The 23,834-nt window shown below is 48.9% G+C and overlaps 3 protein-coding genes across 3 annotated transcripts; 1 reads left to right on the forward strand and 2 right to left on the reverse strand.

Annotated features, from left to right (window-relative positions):
• Window positions 1-1,489: 1,489 nt before the first annotated feature.
• On the reverse strand, window positions 1,490-7,776 carry LOC128728340 (uncharacterized). The gene is made up of 2 exons (XM_053821967.1): window positions 7,518-7,776; window positions 1,490-7,452 (listed from the first exon to the last, which is right to left on the reverse strand). Exons 1-2 carry the CDS (start codon window positions 7,774-7,776, stop codon window positions 1,490-1,492), a joined length of 6,222 nt encoding a protein of 2,073 aa, XP_053677942.1.
• Window positions 7,777-10,175: 2,399 nt separating this feature from the next.
• On the forward strand, window positions 10,176-12,334 carry LOC128731453 (uncharacterized). The gene is made up of 4 exons (XM_053824577.1): window positions 10,176-10,379; window positions 10,699-11,340; window positions 11,413-11,577; window positions 11,650-12,334. The coding sequence occupies exons 1-4, from the start codon at window positions 10,176-10,178 to the stop codon at window positions 11,761-11,763; spliced, it is 1,125 nt and encodes a 374-aa protein (XP_053680552.1). The 3' UTR covers window positions 11,764-12,334.
• Window positions 12,335-12,682: 348 nt separating this feature from the next.
• On the reverse strand, window positions 12,683-20,024 carry LOC128731452 (trehalase). The gene is made up of 7 exons (XM_053824576.1): window positions 19,877-20,024; window positions 17,720-17,976; window positions 16,129-16,480; window positions 14,956-16,068; window positions 14,761-14,884; window positions 13,276-13,389; window positions 12,683-13,197 (listed from the first exon to the last, which is right to left on the reverse strand). Exons 2-6 carry the CDS (start codon window positions 17,902-17,904, stop codon window positions 13,277-13,279), a joined length of 1,887 nt encoding a protein of 628 aa, XP_053680551.1. The 5' UTR covers window positions 17,905-17,976; window positions 19,877-20,024; the 3' UTR covers window positions 12,683-13,197; window position 13,276.
• Between the last annotated feature and the right edge of the window lie 3,810 nt (window positions 20,025-23,834).

The following is a 23,834-nucleotide window of genomic DNA, read 5'->3' on the forward strand; positions in this document are numbered from 1 at the left end:
GCGGTTGAGCTGATCTAAAATGCTTCCTTTTCGTAGCATCGGGCTGCAGAAAGGGCGTCGATGGATATAATGTTCGAAGCGTTACACGCCCCACTCGGATGGGTTAACCGCAAACGCACACATTGCCGCCCACGGTCACGCCTGCCCGTGGAACAATGACGACAAACGACAATGTCACCGAGACCGGGACCTCACCATGCCCACCGAAACACGGTACGAGGGATGGTGCACCGGGCGCTCTAGTCACGGTGACTCCAACCGCTGCGGCATCCTGTATCCGCGCACCCCGGTTTGGGGAAGGATGGTCACGAACAAGCGGACGGACGGAACGAACGAGAGAAGAAAATTAATATATCAACTTCCCTGTTGCCGACCGTTCGAAAGGTGGTGGGAAAAACGTCCGCGAGCAAACAAAAAAACCTCGAACAGCGCAATGCCGGACGGTGCTCACGTCCGAGGCACGTACGGCAAACACACTCTTCGAAACCGGACGGGGGGATTCGATGTAAGAGATGAGGTGAATCGTTCTCCGTCGACTTGCTTGATCACTGACGATTGGCCGGCGATGGGTTAAGTAATGCTGCAGTACGCCCGTGCTGAAGCTGGAACACTGTTTCTGATGCACCGCGGATGGTTTGAATTTCGTCTTGCCACGAAACACGCACTTTCACGAGGAGGAACACTTCCGTTTGCTGGTTCTATTCAAATGCGCAATTGCTTTAACCTCACGCCTGTGATATTTATGTTCACAAAATGCACGGCGAGCCTCACGGAATTGCGACCTCATTCGGTGGCCGTCTGGTTGAGAATGTTTGGTAACATGAGAGACCAAAGCCCAATGCAACCCAAACGGGCAGGGTTGTACAACCTTTTGAGATCAACGGATTCGAACCAAAGCTTCCTGAATACGTGGTATAAAGTGGTACACGCGATGTTAAAGGATTAATTCAATTGCTCCTAAAATGTACCAACATTTGTGGAAATAAATTCTTTTGTAAGTGAACTATTTAAAAATACCTGCCGCAGTATGATCGAGTGGTACATCTCTGATACAAGAGAGCATGGCTCTCGTTAAAAAAATGGAGTTTCATCCCTCTCCGGTTAAAAAGCTCTCCAACTCCAAACAGGTTTTCATGTCTGCATTCAAAATGTCGAAAGCTTGAGGAAAAGGGATGGAAATAGAAAAAAAAACAATGCAGTACGAGAGCTTTTCGGGCCGCGAAAGATAGGAAAACTGCTCGAATGAATTGCATGAGAATGAAAGCTTTGTGGAGAGATTTTGAACCGTTTCGAGAGGTGAGTGAAATTTTCAAATCTCCAAACACGTGGCAATGACTTTTATCGATCCTTTACCGGTTACAAGACTTGAGCCCTTAGCTTTCTGTTTCTTTTCGCTTGAGTTAAAACTATTACTATTTTCGCTCTAAGAATCGTGTTATTTTCAATTTTTAACCTATTGTACAAGTAAGAAAATTCATTTAACCACCTCTTATGTCGCCTCATCGTCATCGATCTCATCCGCGACATCTTCGTCCTCCTCGTCACCCGAACTCGAGTCACCATCCAATTGATCCTTCTCCTGTTCCACATGTTGCTCTTCATCTTCCACAGCCGCATTGGGGCTTTCTTTTTGCAGAACGCACCACCGGATGACGAACCGTCTCAACGCGAGCACGATAAGGATGCTCGTTTGGTCGAGTCCCGAATCCTGCAACGTCTTACCCACCGTCGCATCATCGTCAGAACCGCTCGCTCCACATTGTCGCACGTATCTCACGCACCACATGTGCTCGCTGAACAGATTCTCGAAGTAGTCCATCAGCTGCTGCAGCACTTCCGTACTCACGATCGACATTAAATGCTGATATCCGTGCCGTGGAGAGGTCGTTTTATCGAGCAGATTGAGCAATCGTATCAACGTGCTACTCGAACTGCGTGTCGACAGCAGTGGTAGGAATTTGAGGGTTAGTATGAGCACGCTTCGCTGGAAGAATACTGACGCGCGCGCATGAGACTTTTGCGTCGAGGATTGAGCAATTTTACAACCAGCCAACAACTGCATCGAGTACCAGCTGCTACTGAGCAGCCCTACCAACGATTCGATCGTGTCGAAGTGAAAGCTTTCCGTCGCATCGATTCGACCCCCAAGCCAGCCGAGAAACCCGAGCGAATCCACCAGGAACTGGCAAGACTTTGGGATCTGGACCATCGCCGCTATCAGTTTAAGGATGCCCTGATCCAGCTCCCGGTTCGACAACGGCGATCCATGGAAGCCCATCATGACGTTGATGATCGGCGAAGCGCGCAACACCGCAAAGTCCTTGTGCGACTTTACACCAAGACAGAGCGTTCGAATCATGAACATACGGTGCACGTTGTTCTCCACGATGTTGCTGTTGAACAGTGGCAGGAAGTTTGGCACCATCCGGAAGTTGTACACTTTCTGCCTGAGCACGTGACGCGTCATCGGCCCGTGCAGTTTGCTCAGCACGTTCGGTAGCACCTTGATCGTTTCGGCGATGAAGATCATGGACAGGAAGGGTACTCTCGGTGGACGGGACTGCTTATTGCTTGCGCGTTTCACATTGGACGCGTGGATCGCTTCAAACCCACGCTGTACGGTGGCGAACAGATGCAACCAAAATTTCGAATCGATGAACCGATTCGTTAGCTCCAGTTGCGATTGGATGCGAACGATCACGCTTCCTGCGGCCAGTTGCATCTGTTCGTCCGTGCTCGAGAGACACACGAACGGTAGCGCAAGTAATCCCATCCGGATGCCGTGGTTCAGCATGTTGGCGTGTTCATTCGAGTAGAGATAGTTCAGCATCGGTACCAGAAATGCAGGATCGTACGTCCTCGAGCCCATCTCCGCTCGGATATCGTGCATTTCAAGCAACTCGTGCGAAGCGCGATGCTTTTTGTGAAGCGAATGCTCAACGAACCGCTCCACCTGGCTGGTGGGTTGATAGGCAACCTTCAATCCGTCCTGTTCCTGTTCCGAAAGCTCGTCAAAGTTTATCGCCGGCAGTTGAGCGCATGCGTCCAGCTTCCGCCACACCGGATACTGCTCGATCGTGTTGGTGACTTTATCCGCCGACAGCAGATAAAACACCTCCGCGAGGTTGGTACGGAAAGAAGTTCGCCCACTCGCGGGACGAGCTCCACCAGCTTCGCCGCCTGGTTCTTCGCCTCCATTGACACCCGCTTCGAGGGAGAAGTGTTTAATGGCCGTTTCACCCCACAAAAACGGGCGAAATTCGTGCATTTGCACCCCGGAGCGTTCGTAATGCTGCAACAGTGCCAACAGATACCGGTTGGCATCGCTCAGTGTGGCTCCGTACGCGCCAAGTAGCAACGGCACGTGTTTGTTGTTCGCGACGGTCGGATTCTTGCATGCCAGTACGTACATCAACTGCACGAGCGCGGTTTTCGGTTTGTACTGATGCTGCAGCAGGAACACCCGCATAAAGTTGGAATGCGTCAGTGCCCAATCGTAGTACCGCTCGATGTCGGTTTGCTCGGGAGTGTTGTCGGTGTAGAACATGCCCACCAGGACGGCCATCAACTTTGGCAACACGTGCAACCTTTCGTCGTAGCGACGTTCGTGTTCCGAGGTGCGCGGTGTATCGATACCGAACTTCAGGCAAGTCTTGCAGAAGGTGTTCCACGACGCGCTACCCGTGACGGACGTGAAGGACATCGAGTCTCCTTGCTTTCGTGGGAGTTGCTTTGTCCAACGGTACATCGCGAGCACTAGTTCGTTTAGCCGATGCAAATGTGCACCCTGTTGGAGCAGGTATTGCGCTGACGAGATTGATTTGAACATCACTTCGAAGCACTGCAGCAATACAGCGAACCCGTTGCAGTATACAGTCTGCTGGGAAGCGACGTCACCGTCTTCTAGTGTCTTCATCGCCACGCCATAAATTTCCATCAGCGCCTTCAACTGGAACGACTCGACGGCTTCAATGCGGAGCTTTTTCCGCGCGAAATCCACGCACTCGTTGCGTGGCATACAAAGGCGCACAAGCATCTGGCTGGCCAGTGCGTTTTCCCGGTAGATGACGGCCGCTTTGTTGGGTTTTTCGAGCATTTTTAGAATCGGTCCCTTAAACTCCTTGTACAGCTGCATGAGTAACTGCTTGCCATGGTCGTCTTCAAGCATCGCCTCCGTCAGGATCCCTTGCCGGAAGGCCACATTAAGCAGCGGAAACACTAGCTCCTTCTTGGCGGCTTGATCTCCCACGACCTCCAGGAAGGGCTCTTGAAAATGTACACTTCGCGCGAGGAGAAAACACGCAAGCTTCACCAGTGGTTTCCCAATTCGCCGGCTGTTGTCAAGGAAACCACGCATCAGAGCCGGATCCACGTATGCGATGCTGTGCGTGAACGTGCTTAAATAAGCGTGTAGGGCACTCTCAAGCTGCTCAAGTTCAACCGCTTCGCTACCACCTTCCAACCGACCACACTCCATGTAGATCCGCACTAGCCCACGCACCGTGTCCTCCGGCAGGATGTGTTCCTTTCGCTGGCGACTCTTCGCGCCCAGCTGATTGAGCGCGAAACAAAGCTGACTGAAGTGGCACGTATGGTGATTTCCGTTCACGAAGGCGCCCACGGGAAGCTGAGCGTAATGCCGCAGCAGCGTCACACAGTTGCGTTCGTTTAGCTTAAAGATCCCTAGTAGTTTTTCCGTCAGCACGCCATCTAGCTGCGCCTTGGTGGCATCCAGTGAAACGCGCATGAGCTCGGTGACGATTTTGTTCGAGTAGAGCGCCGTGTAGCGATCGAAACGTGGCAGATGATGCAATTTCTGCATCAACCCGCACACAAACTCCGTCACGAGCCGACGGATCGGGTCGTCCTCCTGCGCGACAAGCGTGAAGTGCTGGAAAAGCACCGGCCGTTGCAGGAAAATACCCGCCAACAGCTCGTCAACTTCCCGTTCCGTGAGAACGTTCTTCTTGAGCAGGTGCTCGAGAAAGAGATGGGTGTAGTGCGTTGCCAGCTCCAGGTGCGCCGGTGTTAGTTTGCAGGATACCACCAATCGGCTCAGAAAGAACAGTGTCTGATGGAAAAGGTTCAACAGCACGCTGCGGGTGTTTTTCCAACATTTCATCGTCTTCTCGTCGAGGATGAACGATCGATCTTTCGCTACGAACGAATCGCTCAGCTTGCAGAACTGTTTCCACTGTTCGGGCTCACCGAGAGAGCATTCGTTGCCCGCCAGCCATTCGCGTGTGTATTCCACAATCTTGATCGAGGCGGATAGCTTTTTCCCAATATCGCCTGCGCTCGCATTTAGGGCCCTCGCTACGATCTCCGGATGGGGCAGATAGTGAAGGTAGCGCAATGCCACTCCATCGAAGTAACGCTGGAAGTGCTTCGGTCTGATGGTATTGCTCCCGAACATGTACACAAAAAAGTTGTCCGTCACGGGGAGCTGCACCTGTGCGTCGTATACCGTAGCAGATCCATCGGTGGCCTCGTCAGCGTCCTGTTCGACCCGTGCAAACAGTTCCTCGAGATCGTACTGGCGTTCGGTTGTTTCAACCTCGAACGCCTCATCGATGAGTGTGTGATTGTGGGTGGTGCCTTTGGAGGATGTTTTATGGCTTACGCTTTGCGCCGCCAGGGCAACTTGCTGCGCAAGGTACTGAACTAGGTCCGATACAGTCTCCGGATCGATGTCGTTCATCGCCTGGAACCAGAACTCGATCTCCGTGCCGCGATTATCGAACAGAGCGGTATTGCGGAACAGCGCCAGAAGTTGGTCGGTCGCGTCCCGCTTCATCGAAGCCTGTCCGTTGAGGTACACCTTGGTGAGGAGCTTCAGTACGGATGGAAACAAAGGCGATTCGAATGAGACACTCTGCGGTTCCAGTGCGATCACCACCTTGATGGCTTTAAACTCGTAGGACAGGAAAAAATGCTCGACTGTTGCCGAACGGTACGTCGGTTGCAGTATGTCCCGGTACGTGGTGATGAACGAGGACGACTCGATGTACGCCGGGAAGCAACGAATGCACACCAGGAGAATGTCCATCGCTTGCTCAAGTGCAACTTCCGGACGAAACGTATCTCGGTCCATCCGATGGGACGTCATCGCCGCCATGATACGATCGACGGGTGGAAACACCGCCAGAATGTGGTTGATCGCATCCACTTTAACCTTTTTCAACCCGAACTGGTCCAACGTTCGGCAGCGTTCAATTTCCTGTATGTACTCTTCGCAGCGTGTCACCATCAGGACGAGAAACTCAAAGCAGTAGGGAATGCTTTCCTTTCGCGTCTCCAGTGCGTCCCTGATGTGGTTGAGTACTGTGCGCGGAAGCGTGCCCTTAACGACAAACGAAGAGAGCGCCTTGGCCGACACACCCGGTTCCAATGCCGCAATCATCTCGGCTGGTTTGTGCAGCAACAGCATCTGCTTCACAAGTTCTCGATTTTCAGGGGCCGGGAATTTCAACAGCGCACCGTACATGTCCAATGCCGCCGGTAACACCTCGGGGCACATCTTAAGCATACCGATTGCTAGTTTACGCTGGTGTTCGCTTAACTGGGTGTGCTTTAGTCCCTGCAATAACTGCCGGTAGCGTGGGCTGGCTCGCTCGAGATCGATCGATTTCGGTACCAGAAAACACCGTCGGGACGTGAGCAGTGGATACACGAACTCCTCCGTTGCGTTAAGGACGGCCAGCTTCGCCCGCTCGCTGGTTGCTTGCTTTTCCGGTCCCACCCATTCGTACACGTTGACGAGCCCCTTAAGGATATCCGGTGTAAACGCGGTGCGGTAGTTGTACTTATCGATATCCGCATTACCGAGCACGTACTGCTGCAGCGTTTTCATCACGAGAATCACGTTCTCCGAGTGGTCGAACACGAGATTTACCACGAGCGAGTGCATCATAGCAGGCCGGGCCAACCACATACGCACCATTTCCAGAGGCGTATCGATCAGGAAGGCCAGATTGAACTCTATGAAAACCGTGCGAAGCGAATCCCCGATCATGCCCTCTTGCACTACAGCCGATTCGCGACAGTTCGCCATGTCCATCTTGGACATGCTAACGTCCACTAGTTTCAGTATGTCTCGCCAATAGCTGGCACAGTCCACGAGTAGGATTGCCCGCAGGATGCGCAGTGCTGACGCCTTGCAGATCATCGCATGATCACCCTGGGCTTGTAGCAAACCACAGATCACTGTCTGGTAGTCGGACATTATGGCTCGTGCGTTCTTAGCCGCGTAATTAGCGTGTGTGTCGTCGTAATGCAGACTCTGAATCATCACCAGCTGAACCAGGTGAAGCACGTCGGCGATATCATTCAGTTTGTCCTTCTCGCAGGCAGATAATATATCCATTATCGGCTTAAATGTACCACCTGCGCGTATGTACTTCTCGACCAGATCGTGATTCGTGTACGCTTCCTGTAGGAAATGTCGAATTGCTGCAAAGCAAACGCATGCGTTATTAACCTGTTGATATGGAGCAAAACGTGCAATCCTCTCTTACCGCTCATCGCCATCACGCCAGTTTGTAGTTTTGTGCGGAAATTTTCCGCATATTTAATGGCCGCTTTCGCATCATCTTGGGTCTCCACTTTGCCGTTGATTTTTCGTTTCTTTATCACCCTTGAAACCGGTGGGCGCTTAGTTGCGTCGGGCTGCTGTTTTGCAACGTTCGCTTCATCGCTTGTTTTCGGCTTTTTTCCACTCACCGGGCACTCTGTGCCGTTGGGTTTCTGTTTACGTTTCATTATTTTTGTCGTCATTTCAGCGAATGTGAACGAATATAGGCACTAATTGACTAAAAACCCGGCCAGCAACAAATCAAATACACGCGGACCATGCGGTGCGTACAATAACAAAATAAAACGCACGTTGTCGTCCCAAACGTCAAACGGTGCGAAGGCAATGGAGTATCGGTTACACAGCTGTCAAAAGAGAACTTGAGTGTGTTGTTTACCACCGAAAAAGGGAACATCGTGGAAATTCAAAAATGCATTCCATGTTAGTGTCCTATACCATTTATAAATGGGTTATATTTTAGCCAATTTTTGTATGTTCGTTACATTAACTGTGTGGCTCATTTAGAATGTTTAAAAATAAACAAAAGGCACTAGCCAAATCAACCTTCGCCTTGATTGAAATGTTTTTAATGGCATCGGAAAAATCGCTCCAAACGTTTGCATTCTTTATAACGCACCTTCATCACACTAATCGCATCTTCGATGACCAAACATAGCTTCCCGCCGAAGCAAGACCGTTTCGCAACACAGCCGCGCCACGGGGGTGCAATCTATATCGGTGCAATGCACCGCCATATGCACCGGAAAACCCCGACAGTACACCGGCCAACGCAAACAAAACGCCCAGACGCCAGGTTCCGACGTTGTTTTCGTTCTGTCGCGATATGCCGCGAATGCCGGGCGCATCCAACATGTGTTCCACATAAATGCACCGCCTTTTCTTTCCATACGCCCGATCGCGTTATTTTGAGCCGCTGTTAACTCCGCGATGGAGTTGTGCCGGAACATGTTGTTTTTTTTTCTTCCTTCTCCTCCACCTCCACGATGGGGATGCCTTTCAGGGTGGCATGCATTTCTACGTTTGTTCCTTCGTACCGAGGACTGCGACGGATGGAGGCGAGCAGACTAGAACTACCACACACGCAGACACCACCGCGCGAGAGAAATTGCGCGAGATTGCGCAGAACGCAGGAAAAGTCTTTCGCCGTGGAAAACGTGCGCACCGGGCCGCGAGAGAATGCGAGAGTGGGTTTTTCTCGGCCGGTTTCGGAATGGTCGGCTTCGTACGGTTGGCCGGATCACATCGCGGTCTAGTTTCTGCGCCCGGTGCTTAGAACAGCGTTTGCAACGACGTTACGGTCCATCGGTCCCTGCGCACTTGGTTTTGGTCGGTGACTGATAAAAGCGAACAGGCCACAAGCGATCGCATTCACGCAAGGATCAAGGACAGGTGAGCCTTTTGGAAAGCCACACGGAAAATGTGGGTCATCCGTCCAGTCAGTTGGTGCGCCAATTACCATTATTCCGTCTACAGAAAGATCGTCTCTGTCCTCTAGAACTGCCCTCTAGAGGACATACCGCGTGTGTGTTTGATATTCCGTTTTCACTTTCAATTGCGTATCTTTCTATACCCCGACAGGGACGTCCTAGACACGCGTCCTGGTGTTCGTGCCCGTACAATACGCCTGCGGATCGAACTACAAAGGAGCGGGTGGTTTAATTTTCCGTCCCTTCCCGCGGCACCAGTGAGCGGAACCGTGGTGGGCAACGTGGGCGTGCGGTACGGCCATATTGGAAAAACTCCTCCCACCAACGTTGCGACGTCGACGTTGGGTGGGTGGGTGGCGTGAGTGAGATTCACCGACGTCTCGTCAACACACCAACACGAGCGGTTTGCAGCGGTGTTTTTGTTTGCGTTTCGCGTGAGCTCACCGTCCCCGGTGCGTGAGGAAGCGACGGGGCAAACACCCTACCACCCTCTCGCGGGGGTGGGATGCACTTTTTCGGTGAAACCCGTTGTCGGCAGGCAATGGTGTCAATGTTAGCGGCGTGCGTGAAGGTTTGCGAGTGCGCGTAAAGTGGCGTAAAGCACCAGCCAAGGACTCACGAGGAGTCCCGGAAATCTGTGTGTGTCCCAGCGCATTTGCATCCCGATTTTCCACCGAGTGAGAAGCGAAACAACCGGTACAGAGAGGGCAAAAGGGCACAGGAAAGGTTGTGGGATAAAAGTGAGCACGCACAACACCACCACCACAGTGGTGCCGGTGAGTGGGGCTAAAAATAGGCGAAACGAAGTATTTTTACCATCTAATGCCATGTACCCGCGTGGGGTGGTAGCAAAACCCGACGGGAACGGGCGCGCGCGCCGTTGATCGCGGGTTGATCGCGGGAAAAAGGTGCGCTGGTGGGACCGTTTCACCTGTGCGGCCCTTGGAACCGTCCGCGCGCGCGTGTGTGTGTTTATGAGTCGTGAATCCGTGAATTCCAAACCGCCTGGTGTGTGATTAATACCGATTGGTGTGATCTCTATTTCGATCAAAAAAAAGCAAACCGCGTCTCGCGGAGGTGTGAAAAGCGCTTATTAAATCCGGCCAGTGCTCCACGCAAACGGGACCTTCCAAACCCCGTGGAAGGACACCTTCATGTGTACGCTCGCCACGTCATCCGTGACGACAGCACCGGGACTGATGGGGCTGGACGCGATCCAACCGAGGCAGGGCAGCACGGAGAGTGCGAGCGGTGACTCGGACAGTGGCGGTGGAGGATTGTACGGTTCGTCCGTCGGATCGGCCCTGCAGTGGTACTATCAGGCGAACTTCGATGCACATTCGAGCGATTCCTTGCAGGTAGGTGAACAAGAACAGTGTATAGTTTTATGTGGAAAAATTAATCACATCGCATATTCGTGGCATCAAAGGGGAAAATGAAATGCACACAGTTTGTTTGATGCTCCACCGCTAGTGATCGCAAGACATGCAACATCATGACATCTGGAGTCCCTTTTGGCTTTGAAGTTTTCCTCGGATGGAAGAGGTCTATTTTCATCTCGATTTTTCCACGTGCACTCCATGCTGTACCTGAAACAATAAGCCCATCGATGTGCACTCTACGATCAGGGAAATTTGCTCCTAACGGTCATTGTTCCTCCTTGCATGCGTATTTTAGAGCTCGAAGCTGTTCTCCTCAGGATACTGGGGCGGATCGGAGCCATTCGTTGGATCGACGCTGGCTGCGGAGGTCGCTTCCAGTGGGCTTGAGCGCACAAGGGACGAGTGCGATTCTTCACCGTTTGCGGATGATCTCGCGGAGTTGTGCGATCAGTTCGATAATCTCGGTTTGTTCGTTTTAAACGGACGCGTGTCAACGAGCCTGCTGGAAGCCGATCATCACCAGCCAGGATACGGACGCTGTGCTGCCCTTGGTACGTCCTTAAAAGGGCTCAACTTTAGTAGAGGTTGTTCACCGGTTCATCAGCAACAGCATCATCACCAGCACCATAGCAAACAGCAGCAGCAGCAGCAGCAGATGGCGCATCAACAGCACCACCATCCATTGCCACTGACGAGACAGCCTGCCTTCCATCATCACCATCATCATCATCATCTTCCGCACGGTCAGCAGGTGGGACTTCCCGTGACTAGTCAGCATTATCAACCGGCGTTTGGGACGCATCAACCGTTGCCATTGCATAGCGCTTCCACGGAGTTGTTGCAGAACGCGAACCTCAAGTACAGCAAAGTGCCTCCCGCGAACTACTTGTGCCATTTGTGCTTCAAGAAGGGCCACTACATTCGAGATTGTCCTCAGGTGAGTGTACACGTTCGTGGATGAAGGTGTATTTGAAGCTTATCTCAACAAACGAACAATTTCCCCGTGTAGGCTCGCCCGAAAGCGGAAGGAAAAACGCCGTACCAGGGCAAGAAGCGCTGCTTCGGTGAATACAAGTGCCCCAAGTGCAAGCGGAAGTGGATGTCCGGAAACTCGTGGGCTAACCATGGTCAGGAGTGCATCAAGTGCCACATCAACGTTTACCCGCACAAACAGGTGGGATGTTTTAGCAGCCATAGAAAGCTTCTCTTTCACTAACGTCTACTGTATTTTTGTAAATTTTCCCAGCGTCCGTTGGAGAAACCAGATGGACTAGACGTGTCCGATCAGTCGAAGGTACACCCACAGATGTTGTGCGAGAAGTGCAAGACGCTGGGGTACTACTGTCGAAGGATCCAGTAGCTATCGCCGTAAAATTGTGCTTTCTCGAAAGTTAGTGCTCCCTGGAACGTTTACGATACATCAGAGGATCGTTCATAGGGATCTATTTTTTGATATATTTTTTTTTTCTACGCAACAAAACCATCCGGTGGTAGTTGATTAATACCCGAAACCCGCCCCAATCACGAACAATTGGTTGAAAAGCAAGCAAAAACGAATCTACAAATCTGTATATAATGAGCAGGTGAGAAGAGATCGAGAGACTGGAACAGATGCGGACTCTCTTGCCGCAGATGTTTTAGAGGTCCTCGCCGCGAAATCGAAAAAACAGAATGGTAAAAAGGAAATCATCCCCATAAATCGACGCTGCGCAATTGCATGCGACCTAATTCGAAGTTAACACCCTTTTTTCTATAGCGATGCGTGCCGTCGCAAACGAACAGAGCTTTTAGGCATTAATTTTTGTATTAACTTTATTGTGAACCCGCAGAGCGAAATCCGTCAACGAAACAAACAAACTAAAAAAACACCCCCGAAGTAAATGAAACCATAACAAATGTGTATAATTCGATGCAAACAATATGGACGAGAGCATTGCATAGACGAAAGTATTCGTTTCAATAAACAAATGTAACTCAACTAAAACGAGCCGGTTGGTTTTCTGGAAAATGGTGTGCAGAAAGAAACTGATGACGTCCGATTCTTGGAGTGATCTAAGCATGCGCAGTTGCAGTGTATATTAAGGATATGCTGGGTTGATAAACAGAACACAAGTAAAAGAATTACACAGTCTCATTATGTAGAAAATAAGATCAATTTATTTAGACAAGTAAATAAAATCAACCATTTCCCGTTTGGTAAAGTCGGATCATCAGCTGAAAAATCGCCGGAATATGCTGTCGAAGCCGAAGGACGATACCGAGCAGGACAGGGAAGAAGAAAGATAAGAGCGTAAGTGGAACAGAAGAGTAAGGTTTTTCTTTCAACACAACGATGGAATTGGGTTCTGGAAATGTTCGCGACATGAACACAATGGCTTATGAATGTAGTTCATTTTTTTTTAAATATGTTTAGTAGAATAATACGTTACTCAACGGATAGAATATCGCACAAAGCCTAAAAGAATGAAGTGGTAAACGGCACCACGGAACAGGAGATTTTAATACTTAGGGTTCCGCGTGCAATGCACAACAAAAAATGCTCAGGATTAGAGACACATCGTCCGGAATGACCACACGCAAGGATGGGGAATGTTGCGATACTGCTTGTATATGTGGTGTGGTTATAGAAAGAAAAAAAACACGATTCTCCTCTGTTATCACAAGTTTGTCCAGCCGGTTGAAGACACACACGTTGAGACATAAATTCATCACATGGCTTAACCGGCTGCCGTGCGGTTAATATGCTGGTTCCCGTAAAATCATGTCAGCCATCTGAGTCTCAGACAATTTCAAGCTGCAAGGAAAGTAATAAAACCATGATCAGCTTTGCGGTTTGAATCACGTGATCGTGTATTGTGGACGTTCTACTTACCTCACCCAAAGACGCCAACGAAGAATGCTATGATCGTGGCAATGATGCCGGTGTTGACGGAGTATGCTACCAGCGCACCGTTATCCTCCGGTTTTTCCTCATATTCGCCACCAACTAGATAGTGGCAAAGCAAACAGAAAAATTAATACATCTAACCGTCGGGCTTTAGGCGATAGGAAAAGGATGGTCAGGATACTAGACAACATTCTACGGGTGGGATTCGATGAGAGTGAGAGTAACACTTACATTTCCACAATGATTGCGTGCGGCGAAAGGACGGACGTTTAGATGGTGAGCTAATTTTGAGCACATCAAGGACGAACCAATCGAATGGGAGCGAAGAAAGGGCGATGAAGAACTTGATGCATTGACGCTTACGCGACAGACGTACACATATGAGCAAATTTGTTTTTATTTTAATAACAATACTAAACCGCTGGTTTAATCGACGCTTGTTAGACAAAAATTCCACCACGTATTGTGGCACAATTTTTCTATTCCCTAAGCTTGATTTACTCGCTATCAAACCCGGTGAAAATCTCTCTCCCTCCCTATAATGCACAAGTAGTCCTTCGTATATGAAAAAATATCAAAAAGGAACCAGGGTGTGTGCGTGTATCTTCCTGCTTGTTGTACAATTTTCCTCAGCACTATCACAACTGATTCTATCTGAAGCCCTCTCTGATCGGGTTTGTTACGGTTTGATTATCCTCGCAAAACATAGGACGGCGGTTCGTTTCCACCTCTAAACCTCCTCTTGCTCAATTCTATCAATTAATCAGCGAGGAATATCTAATGCACTCGTCTTACTACAACTACTCTTAATAGAAATCCATTACAATCGTCAAATTGTGATACGTTTAGTTCGATGTGTCGGAAGTTTTGCGGACTTAAGCGGGATTAAAAATCAAAGCATAACAATAATGTACAAAAACCATAGACGATTCATCATATTACGGTTGCGTGATTGTAATCAGCGAGATTCTGTTGGTCCAATAAATAAGCAACCGATGTCACTGCGGTTCCCACCTCGGGCTATAAGTTAAGTGAAACGGGAACCTATTGTCTTTTGTACTGTCTACTGTTTCCTAACCTAAACAAAAGCTCGTCTTGGGGGATTTTATTTGTTTCAAGGATAAAATGCTTCAAACGAGAGATTAATCCACATGTAAGTTGCAAAGTAAAGGATACGTATAAAATAACACAAAAAAATGCGAATGTCACATGAGTCAAATGGGGTCTGTGCCTTTCCTTGCAAAAAGGACACCGTCGTCTGTTGTGCAGCGGAACGCCTTAAACGGGCCGCTCTAGAAGATGAGTATGAAGGATTTTTTTAATCATTTTCTTGACACACGTCGGGAAATTAGAGAAAAAGGATGCAGAAAACACATACAACGGCACAGTTTTCCCACATAACAAGTGTGTGTGTATGCATGTGTGAGCGTGAAGGAGAGATTGAGCAGAAGGACGTTCACTCGTTCGCACCTGTCGTCATTCTGTCGGCGTACTTGTTCATCAGATCCATCGCGGCACCATTCGTCCATCCGAAGCCAGTCTGCACGTCGTACTCACCGCCACCGCCGTGTCCTCCCAGTTCTTGTGCGTCATACTGAAACAAGAATCATCCCCTTTGAGTAAAACACATCATCCAATCTGATCGCATGCTCCGTCACCCCATACCTTTTCGAACATTGCGTTCGTGCTGTTGTACGCGATGTAATTACCACGGACCCAACGTTGCGCCCAACGGAAGGCCATCTCCTTCGCTTCAGCATTGTCCAGCGAGTCCAGCCCCATAACGAGCATATGCTGCATCGGAGCCCACACGTTCGGGAAATCCCACTGTTCGTTGGTGTTCTGGAGCGTATTTGGGACACCACCCGGGTAGCGATCAAGCTGCAACCGGTCGATATACGCAAGGATGCGTTTCGGCAGGTTCGTGTCCTTCTGATCGTAACAACCCACCCACAGCGGGGAAAGGTTCGTGGGCGTAAAGTACTTGCGCAGCTTCTTGTTGATCAGATCGTAGTCAAGCCAGACGCCCTCCTGCTCGTCCCAGAGCACCGCATTGATTGCCTTTTTCAGCTCCTCCGCCTTGGCGAGATATTCCTCCTTTTTGCTGATCGAACTGATGTCGTTACGATAGCCGTAGAATTCGGCGATGATGCGAGCGTTCCAGTAGAGGATCGCATTCAGCTCGACGGCCACGATCGAACGGCACTTCAGGTCGGTTAGGTTGCCCGAATTCGTACCGTCCTTGATGAACCACCGGCTCGAGAAGTCCATACCGCTCTCAGCTGCCGCCTTTAGCTCGCAGTAGTAGTCCTGCTTGTCATCTTCCCGCTCGAAAATGGAAGCACTCAGGATGTCCTCGCGGTAGGATTCCGGTCGGGGACCACTCGACTTGTAGCCGTACGTTGCCAGCTGATACTCGTTCACCTCCGTCATGTAGTTGTTCATGAAGAACAGGAACTCGCGCTCGAGTGTCATCACATTGTCCATCGCGAACTTGGTGTCATTGGTCGCATCGACGTACGCCTTCACCATGCCGCATAGTAGTGGCGGTTGCGAACGCATGCTGTAGTAGATGCGGCCACCGTTCGGGATGAAACCGAATCGCTGGATGATCGACAGGAAGTTTTCCAACATGCCCTTGGTGGTCGAGTACATCTCGGACAGCAGCAGGCCCTTCACGATCCAGTACGAGTCCCAGTAGTAGAACTCGCGGAACCGACCACCCGGAACGATCACTGGATTGTCCACGTGAATGATCGAGTACTGATCCGGATTGAGCTGCGGAAGAAACGGTACATTTTCATAAACAATTCTCACTTGAACGGGCTTCTTTCTTACCGCAACATCTGATGTCATCTTACGACCAAGCTCGTGCCAAATATGGTTAAGCTTGCTAGCGAACTGGCGCAGATCGCCATCCTTGATGCGTTCGAGAAACTTTGGGGTTTCTTTCCAGTCCTCGGGCGTCCAGTTCTCGAATTCGGCGCCCGGTTTCTCGAAGTTCGCCTCGACCCATTCCTGCACATTCGCCTTCGAGGGGTTGTTGTTGTGCGTGCTCATGAACACATGATAGGAATCGAGCGTCTCGTTCGGTGACTTGCGCATCTTCATGTCAACGAACGTTTTCGAGTCCGGGAAAATCTCGCTCATCTGCACCGTCCGCAACAGATCCCCATGGCAGTAGATTTCGCTGTGTAACGGAAAAACAAAGCGAAAAGTTTTTGAAAAAAAAACTCACAACAATTCAAACGGTCAATATTTCATTTGACAATTCAAAGGCTTGAAAAAATTATCGCAACGCCTACTGTGATCTGTTTTTGAAGTCATTATCAGATATACGAGATAGCGGCAACACCCTTGAATGGTTTTCCGTGAAAATTCTGTTTACTATCATCTATTTAAACGCTTCATAAAAAACATATCATCGTAAACAATTGAGCTTCTGTTTTTGCATCAATAGAAAACCCCAACATCATGCTTACAAAGGCCTTAACAAATATTTATTCTAAACATCAAACATTTAAAAAATTCTCTTTTAGTTGAAGTGAGAGCTACTGCGGGTTTGTTATCTTCGATTAGATGTCACCAGCGCCTTTTCTAGTAGCAACAATTTATTGCGAGAGTACATGTTTTAATTACTTGCTCGAGAAGATCGATTGTTTTCCTTCCGCTAAAAGGTTTGCCAATGTGAAAATGCGGCCTGTGAGGCCGTTGTAGCAACACATTGCATCCAATGACTCGACATTTTCGCGAGACCACATTGTCCAATGCACACTGGCGGCTGATGAGAGGGTTTTATTTTCCATAGCAAACCACATCTTGCCTCTCAAAGGATGGAAAGGCGCGTGTAGACAATAAAAACACCATTAAAAACATGTGGTCAAAATTGAAATCATCAGCCACAGCTTTGCTTTTTTTCGCAGTTTGATCGCTTCGATAGGACTCAAACGACGTAACACTAAAATTGAACAATCATTAAATGATTGCAAAACAAAACTCTGACAATATACTTAAAAAAATAGAACAAGAACATCATAACTCATTACCGAACGAGTAAATTGGATTCCTTTCAAGCACAAGAACACTCGGATATGCGGTGAGGTTATTTGCATAGAGTAAACACACAACTTAGCAAATTTCTAAACATTTCCACATCATCACATGTTGTTTTAGGTGTTCCGAAGCGTTCCTCTTCGCCAATGCAATAATTATCATATTTAAATTCCCCTCATTAGCTTCTTCGGTTGTCGTACGCTCGGTTTGTGTTTGAATATTTGCATTTTTAACTTCGAAACGAGCGGGCTAGGGCACTTTCGCAACAATTGCACCGATCACTGTGCCTCACGCGTTTGGAAGGTCACGTTTCCGTATCGCCAATGAATTTATGAGACCTTCCGAGGTCCGTCTACGAGCACATTTTCAATCTTACCTCGGACAGGAAGGTGGGGTTTCTTCCGACTGACGGTTGTCTACAATGTACGAGACATCCTTTGCCACGAGGGCAGCTCCTCGGACGGTGGCAGGAATGCCGAGTAGGCAACATAATAAGATCACTACGACGGGACCAACATGGCCGGATCTTCGCTTACCCACCGGTAGTCGCGTTTGTAACATCACTTCACAACACTTGAGTTCGAACGCAAAATGCGGTTCTGTAGTTCAATTCGCTTCAGAGCTGCCGACGACCTTTAAGCCGTTATGTATGGGAAAACGCGACACATGAGTATGATGACCCTTACTACCCTACGTGCCAGTGGCACAAGAACAGTTGGAGTTGGGAAGACCGCAGAAAGGAAGTATTAAGAGGACAGAACGCTTCTGCACCACAAGCACGCACCAGCAACAGCGGTGGCAACCTTCGATTGGACTTTCCGGGCGAGCTACCGTTTCCGGAGTTTCAGAGCTTGTTTTGGGAAGTCCGCACTAGCAGGGGGTTTCGCCAAGTGCACGAAACCCGCCAAGGGATGCATCTGGGATGCTCAGGCAATCGACCTATAATACCTGCCGGTGGGTGAGGTAATCAACCGGACCCGAGGACAGGATTTTGTGGGAAGTTTTTCGAAAAACTAGCCGGCGACGAACGGGTTCCCGGGGCTGGTGAAACAAAAAATGTCCCACCACTAAGTACGTATGGTGTGGTATAGGCGAGAGAGAATTGCAGATCTATGCAAAAATAAGTAGCATTCAAACAGCTCGAATGGAATGCCGGGAAATCCCTCATCGGCAGCCGAAGTGAGGTTACTTGCTGTTTCAAAATGACTTCCCAGGAGAGCCCACATTGGCAAGCTGAGCGGAATGCGGACTCGCTCTGCTGCACCTGCACGACTAAACGGGCAATCAATCATTCCGATTTTGCAGCTATTTATAGCGACAGCACATTATCAGCTTATTATGTGGTGTCGAGACAATGGTCGAGCTAATTTAACTTGACATGGACATGATATGATAGACGGGTCGTCATACCCGTCTGGAAGATGGATTCGCCGTCCCAAAAGCGCTATCGCACGCGCCGTGAATACGGTACGAAAACCGTGGTGGAAAAAAAACGCTGTTTAAATGTGAAACCTTACAATCAATGACGTACTGATAAAGCATAAACGGTGTGCCGAAATTGCTTTGCCGACGTTACCGAGGGCAGCCGGGCGTGGAGTTATCTAACGACGATTGGGGACAATTGAATGAGCAGAATTTGCGAAGCAATCCATTACAACGATGGTGACCGGTAAGTGGGATCAGTGAACAACATTCAAATTACTGTTGAAGCTCCCTTTTTTGTTTTTTGTGGTATTCAACCAAGCCAGGAATATTAAAAATAACTATTTTACAGGACTACTCTGATAGCAAAGCAAGCACTGCAATGCCCAAGGTTGAGATAGTCAAATACGGAGAGCAAAATAAAATACTAAATAGATATCATTCAAAACACTCATCAAGCTCAAGTGGGAAAAGGGGAAACCAGTCAATAGATTCTAGATATAGCACACTAGAAACTGCCGAAGGTACTCATAAAAGCGAACTGGAACAAGGCCAAAAAGTTAGAAAAAAAATGGATACAAAGGTTTAGTTTTCTTGGCACTGGCAAACGTTGGAAAATATTTCGCAAGTAGACAGATATGCTCCGCACGTGGGTAGGACGATAGTTGTTTACGTCATTCGCGAGAGATTTGGCGTTCGTCTTATTGGAGATATATTTTAAAAGAAACTATTGATGTAATTTAATATAGCACTGTGTACTACACTACTTATATCAACGAAACTGTACAAAACAGTGTCTCCAGTGTTAGAATTGGCTTATATCACTAGTAAGGAACACTCCGGCTTATCGTAACAAGCGCACAAACTACATTCAGACTCGTTTACAACACGCAATTGTGAGAGGATGACTAATAAAAGGGATTATTTGCACCAGGGGCAGTGGCTGGAGATAAGACGAAGTATTTCCTATCGCAGCAGTGTAGTAACATTAGGGAAAGGAGTTTAATTTAGACCAATTCAACGAAAAACCCAACGAAACACGGAAAGGTGCGATCCTTTAGTGCATTTTCTGACAAACACCGGCACGTTAGACACCAAAAAGGACACTAACCGCACTTAGTACACACCAGAAAATGCAACACTAACAACTCGCGAGGACAAAATTCAGCAAACGACACGCACACCACGCGGATTCGGGAGATTTATCCCAAGAGACGTAGTATACGATCTCGAATCCACGTCGGGGATGCTCACTGTTGCACGGTTCGTATCGAAATGAATTGGGCAAAATTGGCACCCTGGTGTTTTATAATGGCACCCCGCCACAACCGGAACACCTTCACCTTCTCCTTCACCACCGATGAAGCGATGTTCGCGAACACACTGGAGCGCGCTGCGTTGGGATGTACTACCAGCGACAATCTAACCCGTTTAGGTGGAATGTCTGGCAAAAAGGACGGCCCATGGGACGTGAGGGTATGGGTGTGTGGTGGAGGGGTAGTAAAAAAAAGACCCGAACCACATCGACACTTTCGTCGCACGATCGACGTCGGGGTCTCCCTTCGTGGGGATGATATGATGGTGGATGTTGGTTGCCCGGTGGTGGTTTAGTAGATACAATACGGGGAGATACTAGCACTAGAACGAGTGAAGCGTGTGTCTATACTAGACCCGCGCACGCACACACAACGAGCTGACCGCTGCGTCGGGTGATTGCGGTTTTATTAGTACACTTCGCCAATTATTGTTATCTATTTGCCGCCGAAGGGCCGGGCACTTAGACCGGTGTGGGTAAACGAGGTGACGAGTTTGGGAGAATAATAGAAACAATCCAGTTCTAGCTAGTTTTGCCGCACACTCGTGCATAAAAATCGCGTTCCATTGTACGGGAGAGTCTCGCGGGTTGGTTGGTGGTTGGGAATGATCAAAAGGCTAACGCTAATGGACTATTCAAAGGTGTGATTAGTTATTAGCTAAGCCACCGTTAGAAAGCACCACGTCACACCACAGTCGGAAAAGGGGAAAATAAAGAGACATTCTGTTTTTTTTTTTCAACTAAAATAGCGACAAATCGCGATCGCGAACAAAACATCAGTTAGTGGCGGTTAATGCACCATCATTCGCATTGTCCGATTAACGCGTCCAGATAGACGAGCATTACGGCAAGTGCAATTAAACTACCAGCGCCCCGTTTGGGGAAACACCCTCGTTGTGTGAGGCGATTTTACGACCGGAAATGGATCGTGATCACAACTGGAAGTTCTTGGCCTCAGTCAGTAGATAAGAAAAGCGGCTATATGCCCGGTTTATGTGGTTTACCTTAACAGAAATTGAGTTTATGTTAGGGAATTTAGGGCAAGGCCGCTCGGGCTGTGAGTACACTTTTAATACCTAATTAAAATAAACTATTAACGGTGGGGTTGCAAATTCGAGAACAAAGCACGGCCCGCTCAATAGTAGGCCATGCTGCTTTGCGCCCTTCCATCAGAACACGTTTGACACCTCTGGTGTGTTGTTTTCGTAATAATAAACAGAATAATTTAATCACTTTAAAACTAGCACGTATTACGATTCATCCTCACTACTACTCATCAGCAACCTTCGAACCTTTTGCCTTTGTACCCATTGGCCACGAAGTTGCAGTTCTTAATGCGCATGCCGGTTTTGCTTCATTACTATGCACGCGGCTAGTGCAAGACACGAACCAGAGGAGCCTTCTTTCTCACAAGAAACCCAAGGTAGCGGTGGCTAAACGGTAATGCGATCTGTACGGCTCCTTCGCTGCCTTACCTCATCAGCTCCCAGAGCGTGGGTTGCCGCAGCTTGACACTGACACTGCACGAGGTCCTGCGCCATTGGTTCCCGGTCGAGGCCAAGGTCCCGAGCTTGAGACTGCCAGCTGAGCAAACGGCGAAACGCGCAACCGGAACGTCCCACCGCCAGCTGGGGCGTAACGTGCGAAGTACAACCGCCGTCATTTTTCTTCACCACGATCCGTTGTCTTGACGACAATAAACGGTGACAGTTCTTTGCGCCCTTTTGAGATGCTACTCGATCGAGTTTACTCGATTTCGCGTGGATACACATCACACAAAAGCCTCGAAGGACGAGAATCTGCCACGCGTTGGGCTCAGCGTCCGTTATGAACTGACAGAATTGGCGAAGGAACGCCGTTTCATGTGATGACGTGCACGCGGCTGATCGCTGATAAGACGATCGAACGCATTCTCCCGGCACTAGGTGGATCGAAATCACCGATCGTCGAGTACGCACGTGCTGGATCAACCCGCACCAAGCTCTGGGTGATTGTTTACCAAACCCGGCACACATGTTGCCACCGTACATGGACCGTAGAAGTCAACGTGCTTAGGAGGGTGCTGTTTACCCGCAACCTTGCTATCAATTATCATCGCACAGCGCAGGGGGTGTTGAGGGATTTGCGCAAGGAAATGCATGCTCTTATCACGCTTCATCCTTTTCCCACTCGTCTGGCGTCAGTCTGGTGCCGAAATTTTCATTGAAACACGCTTAAAACCCCCCCCGATAAGCGACAATGCCAGCGTCGATGATGGGGAAGGCCAGCACGTTGTGCCGTGCCGCACGGGCTACGATGGTGGGTTGACGGCTTCAAGCTTGCTTGAAACCATGTGCTGTACGAACGTGGAGGTAGAAGCGATTATTCACGTTCGCGAGCGTTATCTGCTAGCCAATGCTAACAGGCCGCACGGAAGGACGAGCCTTAGCGCTGCTGGATGTGGCTTATCTTTGCCGCTGTCGATCTCCAAGTTCACGATGCATCTAGCGTCAAGGTCAAGAACGCTTGTCCGATCGCGTGACCGTATAGTGCGTATGGAATAATCGCCGCTAGATAGCAGTGCAATAAATTAAAAATACGTAAAAAAAACGCTGCCAAACGTTCGCCTGGCGTGACAAGCGATACGTTTTCGCGCATATCATTTAATGTGATTTTTTTTCTCGTTTTCGTTTCGAACATCCGCTGCTCGGACACATGTCCCGATGTTATTCGCATTAACGTTACGCTTGTTTGGCTCTCCATTCGTTGGCCTCTGTTCTCGTGGCTTGTGGATTTGTATTTTATAGTCATAAACCGTGTGCCTTTCGCGAATTAGCAGTTTTTTTTTGCGAAATTAATGGGCAATTTGAGAGACTTTTATGGCCAACCTGTGGCACACGCTCGTGTCCAAAACCCGTTAAGCACATCTTTGAAACCTCGGCGGATGGGCAATAAATATTCGTTCTCAATGTGGTTTTTTTTCTTGTCTTCTTTTCCAATCGCGCATATTATTCACGATGACAGGATAGAGGACACACGCTCCTGAGGTGACCTCTTCTCACGGTGTGTTTCGTTCGTACCGAAATGTATTTACATATTTCTTTTCGATTCATTGCTTCTCCGCCTCAAGAGGTCAAAAATGCCAATCAATTCGCATGTGCTTGAAACCAAAAAGTTATGCGGAAATAAATTAACAATAAGGAGATTTTTGGATAGTGATAAGTAATATTTCGATCGTCTGTTAATTGTTTCAATCCCTTCTGAAGCTAAGAGTTTTCTAATGCAATTACAAAGGTTATGTACCTCTCCGGTAAGCCCAGGATGGGCTCCGGTTTGCTGACGTTGGCCAATAGCACCACCATTCTTGCTGATGTGCTGACGTTGGCAAATTTTTCGCACAGTCTACCACAACCTTTGCAGGTGATCGTGCTGCTGGAAAGCGCTTTCCACACGGCTTCACTGCACCTTTTTCTTCTATGCCCGACGGCGTCGGTTTTTCTTCTACCTAGCACCACATTTTACTGCGTCTCACGTTCTAACACAGAACGAATATTCACCAGTTTGCGCCGCACTTTTGGGGCACAGTGAATTAGATAAAGCAAGAAACGGGTTTGCGTACTCGATCGCTTCGTCGACGGGATTAACGAAAGCCCAAAAGCGACGAACGGAAAATGGAATTTCCCGGATGCCGATTGTGATGGCCCGCAATCGTGGTCGCCTCAGGACACGCGCCCCACGTTTCTGCTGTTTGAACAACACTTATATTCGTTGGCTT

The sequence above is a fragment of the Anopheles nili genome, chromosome 2, assembly GCF_943737925.1.
Source record: "Anopheles nili chromosome 2, idAnoNiliSN_F5_01, whole genome shotgun sequence".
Classification (NCBI taxonomy): domain Eukaryota; kingdom Metazoa; phylum Arthropoda; class Insecta; order Diptera; family Culicidae; genus Anopheles; species Anopheles nili.

What these genes read in the sequence shown, in the direction of transcription:
- LOC128728340 (XM_053821967.1), bottom strand. Translation starts at nt 7,776, where the DNA reads ATGACGACAAAAATAATGAAACGTAAACAGAAACCCAACGGCACAGAG. An exon ending in TGGCGTGATGGCGATGAGCG is followed by an intron (nt 7,453 to 7,517) that starts GTAAGAGAGGAT and finishes TTTGCTTTGCAG; the next exon opens with CAATTCGACATTTCCTACAG.
- LOC128731452 (XM_053824576.1), bottom strand. Translation starts at nt 17,904, where the DNA reads ATGTTACAAACGCGACTACCGGTGGGTAAGCGAAGATCCGGCCATGTT. An exon ending in ACCCCACCTTCCTGTCCGAG is followed by an intron (nt 16,481 to 17,719) that starts GTAAGATTGAAA and finishes TCCGTTACACAG; the next exon opens with CGAAATCTACTGCCATGGGG. An exon ending in CGCCGACAGAATGACGACAG is followed by an intron (nt 13,390 to 14,760) that starts GTGCGAACGAGT and finishes GCCACTATCTAG; the next exon opens with TTGGTGGCGAATATGAGGAA.
- LOC128731453 (XM_053824577.1), top strand. Translation starts at nt 10,176, where the DNA reads ATGTGTACGCTCGCCACGTCATCCGTGACGACAGCACCGGGACTGATG. An exon ending in ATTCGAGCGATTCCTTGCAG is followed by an intron (nt 10,380 to 10,698) that starts GTAGGTGAACAA and finishes TGCGTATTTTAG; the next exon opens with AGCTCGAAGCTGTTCTCCTC. An exon ending in ACGTTTACCCGCACAAACAG is followed by an intron (nt 11,578 to 11,649) that starts GTGGGATGTTTT and finishes AAATTTTCCCAG; the next exon opens with CGTCCGTTGGAGAAACCAGA.